Below are 7,758 nucleotides of genomic sequence, written 5' to 3'. Positions count from 1 at the left end.
GCCAAGAAGGACATTTTATAATTAATGATCAAGAGATCAATTCAGCCAGAGAATATAAGCATGTGTATATATGTATATAGACATATATACGCCCAACAGTGGAGCACTGAGATATGTAAAGCAAATATTAGAGCTAAACAGAGAGAGAGAGAGAGGCTTTCAATACAATAATCGCTGGGAACTTCATCTCACTTTTGGTAGTGGACAGATCACGTAGACAGAAAATCAACAAAGAAATACTGGACTTAGTCTGCATTATAGTCCAAGTGGACCTAATGAATGTTTACAGATTATGTAATGAGCTACAGAATACACATTCTTATCAGCACAGGGAATGTTCTCCAGGATAGACCCTATGGTAGGCCATAAAACAAGGCTCAACAAATTTTTAAAAATTGAAATACTGTCAAGTATCTTAATGGATACTTACCACAATGGATATAGATCACAGTGGAACAAGAGGAACTTTGGAAATTGTACAAATACATGAAAATTAAACAACATGCTCCTGGACAACCATTGGGCTGATTAAGAAATTTAAAAGGAAACCAAAAAATTTCTGGAAACAAATGAAAATGGAAACACAACATACCAAAACCTAAGGGATACAGCAAAGTTGGAAGCAATATATGCTTACATCAAAAAAGTAGAACAATTTCAAATAAACAACCTAACAGTTCATCTCAAGGAATTAGAAAAGCAAGAAAGGCTGGGCATATGGCTCGCATCTGAAATTCCAGCACTTTGGGAGGCTGAGGCAGGTGGATCACCTGAGGTCAGGAGTTCGAGACCAGCCTGACCAACATAGTGAAACCCCATCTCTACTAAAAATACAAAATTAGCTGGGTGTGGTGGTGCATGCCTGTAATCCCAACTACTCAGGAGGCTGAGGCAGGAGATCACTTGAACCCAGGGGCAGAGGTTGCAGTGAGCGGAGGTTGCATCATTGCACTCCAGCCTGGGCAACAAAAGCAAAAATCAATCTCAAAAACAAACAAAAAAAGCAAGAATAAACCAAACCTAAAATTAGCAGAAGGAAAGAAATAATAAAAATCAGAATAGAACTAAACATAATAGAGGCTAAAAATTAACAAAATGAAAAGTCGGTTTCTTAAAAGCATAAACAAAATGGATGAACCACTACTTAGACTAAGTACACTAAAAAAAGAGAGAAGACCCAAGTAAATAAAATCAGGGATAAAAAAAGGAGACATTACGATTGATACCACAGAAATACAAGGGATCATTAGAGACTATCATGAACAACTATTGTGAATAAATTGGAAAGCCTAGAGGAAATGGATAAATTCCTGAACACATACAACCTACTAAAATTGATCCAGGAAGAAACAGAAAACCTGAACAGACCAATAGAGTGAGGAGATTGAATCAGTAATAAAAAGTTCCTCAACAAAGAATAGCCCAGGACCAGATGGCTTTACTGCTGAATTCTACCAAACTTATAAAGAAAAATTAACACCAATTCTTCTCAAACTATTCCAAAAAAATCAGGGAATTATTCCTTACTCCTTCTATGAAGTCAGCATTACCCTGATACCAAAACCAGACCAAAGACACAACAACAAAAAAAACTACAGGCCAATATCACTGATGAACATAGACACAAAATCCTTCAACAAAATACTAGCAAACCAAATCCAGTAACACATCAAAAAGATAACACATGATCAAGTGGGATTTATCCCAGGGATGCAAGGATGGTTCAACATGAGCAAGTCAACAAATGTTGAACATTTGCACATCACATCAACAGAATGAAGGAAAAATCATATAATTATCCCAGTAGATGTAGAAGAACATTTGGTAAAATTCAACATCCCTTTATGCTAAAAACCCTCAACAAATTAGGCATGTAAGGAACATACCACAACATAATAAAGTCCATATATGACAAACCCACAGTTAACATTGTACTGAATTGAGAAAGGCTTTCACCTCTATCCTGGAAGTCCTAGCCAAAGCAATCACACAAGATAAAGAAATAAAAGGCATCCAAATAGGAAAAGAAAAAGTCAAATTGCCCCTCTTTGCATACCACATGATCTTCTATACAGTAAAACCTAAAGACTCCACCAAGAAAACCTCTTAGTACTGATAAATTTGGTTAAGTTGCAGGATACAAAATCAGAATACCAAAATCAACACACCATACCAACATACCAAAATATCAACATATTCTACACATCAATAATGAACTAGCTTAAAAAGAAATCACGAAAGCATCTTATTTATAGTATTTAACAAAAAATAGCTAGGAATACATTTAACCAAGGAGGTGAAAGATCTCTACAATGAAAACTACAAAATACTGATAAAAGAAACTGAAGATGACACAAGCAAATGGAAAGACATCCCATGCTCATGGATTGGAAGAATTAATATTGTTAAAATAGCCATACTATCCAAAGCAATCTACAGAATCAATGCAATCCTTATAAATAATACCACAGAAATAGAAAAAACCATCCTAAAATTTGTATGGAAACACAAAAGATCTCAAATAGCTGAAAGAATACTGAGGAAAAAGAACAAAGCTAGAGGCATCACACTACATGACTTCAAAATATACTACAAAGCTATAGTAACCAAAGCAGCATGAGATTGGTATAAAAGCAGACATGTAGACCAAAAGAAACAGAATAGAGAACGCAGAAACAAATCCACATATTTACGGTCAACTGATTGAGAAAGCACCATTGGGGAACGGATACTCTCTTCAATAAATGGTGTTGGGAAAACTGGATATCCATATGCAGACAAATGAAATGAGGCCCCCATCTCTCATCTTATAAAAAATTAACTAAAAAATGGATTAAAGAGTTAAATGTAAGGCTGGAAACAATAAAACTAATAGAATAAAGCAGAAGAGTAATGCTTCAGGATATTGGTCTATGCAAATATTTTGTGGCTAAGACTTCAAAAGCACAGGCAACAAAACCAAAAATAGACAATTGGGACTATATTAAATGGAAAAGCTTCTGCATGGCAAAGGGAACAATCAAGACTGAAAAGACAAACTGTAGAATGGGAGAAAATATTTGGAAACTATTTTTCCAAAAAAGGGTTTAATATCCAGAATATACAAGGAACTTGAACAACTCAACAGCAAAGAAAACAACCCATCCCATTTAAAAAGCAGGCAAAGGAACTAAATAGACATTTCTCAAAAGAAGACATACAAAATGGTCAATGGGTATGTGAAAAAATGCTTGACATCACTTATCATTAGGGAAATGCAAATCAAAACCACAATGAGATATCATATCACCCCAGTTAGAATAGCTATTATCAAAAAGACAAAAAATAACAAATGCTAGCAAGAATTTGGAGTAAAGGGAATCTTACACACTGTTGGTGGGAATTTAAATTAGGACAGTCATTATGGAAAACAGTATGGAGGTTTCTCAAAAACTAAAAATGGCATTACCATTCGATCCAGCAATCCCACTACTAGATATTTATCCAAAAAAGGGATAACTGTACCCCTATGTTTATTGCAGTACTATTCACAAAAGCCAAGATATGTAATCAACCAACATATCCATCAGCGGATGAATGGATAAAGACAATGTGATATATATACACGATAGAATACTATTCAGACACAAAAAGAACGGAATTCTGTCATTTGCAGCAATGTGGATGGAACTATAGGTCATTATGTTAAATGAAATAAGTCAGGCATAGAAAGACAATTATTGCATGTGCTTATGTGGAAGTTAAAAAAAAGTTGATCTCATGGAGGTAGCGAGTAGGATCATAGTTACCAGAGGCTGGGGAGTGGAGAAGGAAATGAAGAGAAGTTGGTTAATGGATACAAACATACAGTTAGATAGAAGGAATAAATTCTAGTGTTTGATAGCACAATGGGGCGACTATAGTTAACAATAATTTATTATATATTTCAAAATAGCTAGAAGAGAAGATCTGAACTGTCCTCAACACAAAGAAATGATAAATGTTTGAGATGACAGATATCCTAACTACCCTGACTTGATCATTTCACATTATATCCATGTGTTCAACTATCACGTGTACCCCATATAAATATGTACAATTATGTAAAACTAAAAAGCAGTAGAATGGACAAATGTGGTATATTCACACAATGGAATTGACACAACAATGAAAAGATAAACAACTGCACTCCACAACATAAATTTCATAAACATCTTCGGTCAGAGAAACCATGCACTAAAGCACACAGAGCCCATGACGCCATTTATGTAGGGTCACCCATGCATCCTGGTTTACATTCCCAGTTTTGGCACCAAAAGTCCCACATTCCAGCCAGGAAACACCCCAATCCTGGACAAACTGGGATAGCTGGTCACCCTATATTCGTAAAAAGTTTAAAAACAGGCAAAAGGTGTCTATGCTATTAGAAGTCAGGAGATTGCCTACTTGGGTTTGGAGGTATTGATTGGATTGGGGGCCCAGGGTTCTGGGGTGCTGAGAATGTTTTGTTTCTGGATCTGGGTGGGGGCTACACAGTTACATTGTTTGTGGCTACCTATCAAGCTGGACACTTTGATCTGGGCAGTTTTTCTGTTTTACTTCAGTGAGGAAAAATGTTAACACTATTGAGAGGCAGGATAGTGTAGTGGTTAAACATGCATGCCCTCAAGTCAATTACCCAGGCTTAAAATCCCAGTTCTGACAACAGCTGTTAACCAAACTTGCCTTAGCTTCCTGACCTGGGCCGGGGCTGGGGACACCACATGTCTAGATTTCTTTATTGCGGCACTAGCTGGTGTGTGCAAGGGGTAGAGACCAAAAAGTGTGGCACCAGCAGAGAAGGGACGTCAGCAGTGCAGGAGGGTAAGAGGGTAGTATTGGGCCATGAGGACCCCCACGCCCCCAATTCTAGGGTCCTAGCACCTCCCCAATCCCCCTTCCTCCCCAGAGGTCCAGAATTTTCAGCCTCAGTCCTGAGATTTGTGTCCACAAAACCAAATATTTCTAACTGATGAAAGCCACTCCTTGCTGCGAAGAAACCAGAAGGCAACCTGGATAGTTTGATCAAAGTTCTCTAGCCTCCATAAGTTTACTCCTCTGTACTGTGGAAAGGATAGAAGAAAATGGCAGTGAGTAATCACAGTGAGTTCACTGAGCACTATGTGCCAGTCTTTTGCTAAGAATGTGATGTGCTCAAGCCTTCTGATACTCTGAAGTGGGTACTATGCCTCTCCCCATTTTACAGATTCAGAGACTGAGGCACAGAGAGGTTAGGTAGCCTGCCCAGTGTCACACAGCTCTGGAGCAAGAGCCTGCTCCAGAGCCTGAAACTCCTACACCACATCCCACCCAAGTGTGGGCTTCACACATAATAGGCGCCCAGCACCCAGTAGCTCGGCCTTGCTGCCGCTGTGGAATTTCCTGCCCCCCATAGCCCCAACCTCAGCCCTGGACTCACAATGGCCACTCCTTGCACCAGGGGGAACTGCGTGGGTGCCTGCAGGACATCACAGATGGTGTTCACCATGTCGTCGATCAGTGTCTGACACTCTTCGTAGGGCTTCAGGTATTCCTGGATAAACCAACCTAGCTTCTGAGCAGGCACCGAGGACAGCTGGGACCCCCCATTTCCCATTGCTCTCAGCTGGCTGCCGGCAAGACAATGAATGGCAGGATGGGAGGCAGAGGAATTCTCGCTGCTGCCCAGAGACAGGAAACAGAAACTGAAGTCTAGAGGCCTCTCTCCACCTACCGCAGCGAGCTACCAACTCCTGCATCCGGGGCAGGGAAACCAAAACTAACTTAAGCTCAGAGGCTCTGCCCTGCCCCTGCAGTGAGCTACCACCTCCTGCATCCGGGGCAGGGAAACGAAAACTAACTTAAGCTCAGAGGCCCTGCCCTGCCCCCTGCAGCGAGTTTACCAACTCCTGCATCCGGAGCAGGGAAACCAAAACTAACTTAAGCTCAGAGGCTTTCGCTGTCCCCTTGCAGCAAGGTTTACTGACTCCTGCACCTCAGCAGGGAAACCAAAACTGACTCAAGCTCAGCAGCTTTCCCTGTCCCCTGCAGCATGGTGAACAGCCCTTCAGGGGCTCCCCAAAACTTGAGGTTAACTAAACAGCCTCTAGAACCCCATTATAAGGGCTTCATACCTGCTAGACATCTGTCCTTGGGAACATCACCTGCCCTCTTTGCGCCTCAATTTCCCCATCTGTAAGCTGGGGAAGGTGGCAGCTCTTTCATAGGATTAGCTTGATGATTAAATAATACCTGCAAAGTGCTTAGAAGCAGGGGGCACAGGTCATCTTTTGAGGCTCTGTCCCTTTCGCCCTGTTCTCAGTGACTGGGTAACTCAGATTCAGGGAGAGGAGCAGAGGAGAAAGAGACTCAGAGAGGAAACTGACTTGCTCAGGGACACAGCAAAGCAGGGACCTAACTGGACTCAGGTTTTGGTCTGCTTCTGTGTAAACACAGGCCCCAGAGTGGTCAGCGGGTGGGAGCCTCTGTGTGTCCAGTTTCTCAGCACACTTGTGGACAGCCGTGGGACCATATGAGGCACTTGCCCAGCCCCTCAAGGGCAAGAAAACACGCCCCAAGTGCGTGAGCCAGAAAGGAGAGAGACATGCAACTCCTGTGCCCAGAGCTTTGAAAACAAAACTCGCAGAGAACTCCCAGACAGCTGCCTTGGCCCAGAAAGAATAATTCACAGAGAAGGCAAACATCTTCAAGATGTCAGGTGGGGGACCGGGGCCCTTCCATGCTGGGATGGTTAATTTTATGTGTCAAGTTGGCTGAGCCCAGGTACCCAGATATTTGGTCAAACATTATCCTAGATCTTATTGTGAAGGTATTTTTTAAGATGAGGTTAGCATTTACGTTGGTAGACTTTTTTTCTGAGTAAAGCGGATTATCATCTGTAAGGTGGTGGGCCTCATTCCATCAGTTGAAGGCCTCAATAGAATAAAGACTGAGCTCACTCAAGGAAGAGGGAATTCTGCTGCAGACTGCCTTGGCCTCCACTTGCAGCAGGAACTCCTTCCTGGGTCTCCCACCTGCCAGTCTACCCTGCCGATTTTGGATTTGCCAGCCTCCACATTCACATGAGCCAATTCCTTAAAATAAATACCTCAAAATAAAGATACATACCCTGTTGGTTCTGGAAAACCTCAATTAATGCTCATGCTCATTAAGGGCCTTCCCTGCCCTTATCCAACTTCTACTGCAACACCGAGAGGTAGGCAGGCTGGGCAGGAGTAGTCTTAAGGCTCCTTTCTCACATGAGAACGTGGAGGCTCAGAGAGGTGGAAACATCTGCTCAGCAAGTTGTCGGGCTAGGTTCTAACACTAACACACCGCCTGACCCCAAAGCCTGTGCTTTATTTGTTACTTTAAAAAACATTTTATTTTGAAGTAATTTGAAATGCTGAGAAAATTTACAAGATGCACACAAAGAACTTCCTTAGACTTTTTACCCATTATATTTTTACCACATTTGCCCCTCATTTTCTTGCTATTTATACATTTTAGGAGGTTTTTGTTTTGTTTTGTTTTTGAGACAGAGTCTTGCTCTGTCGCCCAGGCTGGAGTGCAGTGGCGTGATTATAGCTCACTGCAGCCTTACCGTCCCAAGCTCAAGCAATCTTCCTACTTCAGCCTTCTGAGTAGCTGGGACTATAGGCATGCACCACCATGCCTGGCTAAATTTTTAAAATTTTTTGGTAGAAACGGGGATTTCTACCAACATGTCACCATGTTGCCCAGGCTGGGCTTGAACTCCTG

The 7,758-nt window shown here is 41.5% G+C and overlaps 1 protein-coding gene across 1 annotated transcript in view; it reads right to left on the bottom strand.

Annotated features, from left to right (window-relative positions):
• The window catches only part of OAS2 (2'-5'-oligoadenylate synthetase 2, 69/71kDa), a 38,948-nt gene extending 33,122 nt beyond the window's left edge, over positions 1-5,826 (bottom strand). The window contains exon 1 of the mRNA XM_011997912.1: positions 5,438-5,826. Within this exon, the coding sequence (XP_011853302.1) occupies positions 5,438-5,614 (177 nt within the window). The 5' untranslated portion in view covers positions 5,615-5,826. The remainder of the gene's footprint in view (positions 1-5,437) is intronic.
• Between the last annotated feature and the right edge of the window lie 1,932 nt (positions 5,827-7,758).

This window comes from Mandrillus leucophaeus, unplaced genomic scaffold, assembly GCF_000951045.1.
Source record: "Mandrillus leucophaeus isolate KB7577 unplaced genomic scaffold, Mleu.le_1.0 Scaffold55, whole genome shotgun sequence".
NCBI lineage: Eukaryota > Metazoa > Chordata > Mammalia > Primates > Cercopithecidae > Mandrillus > Mandrillus leucophaeus.
This window is presented reverse-complemented; position numbering and strand designations above follow the sequence as displayed.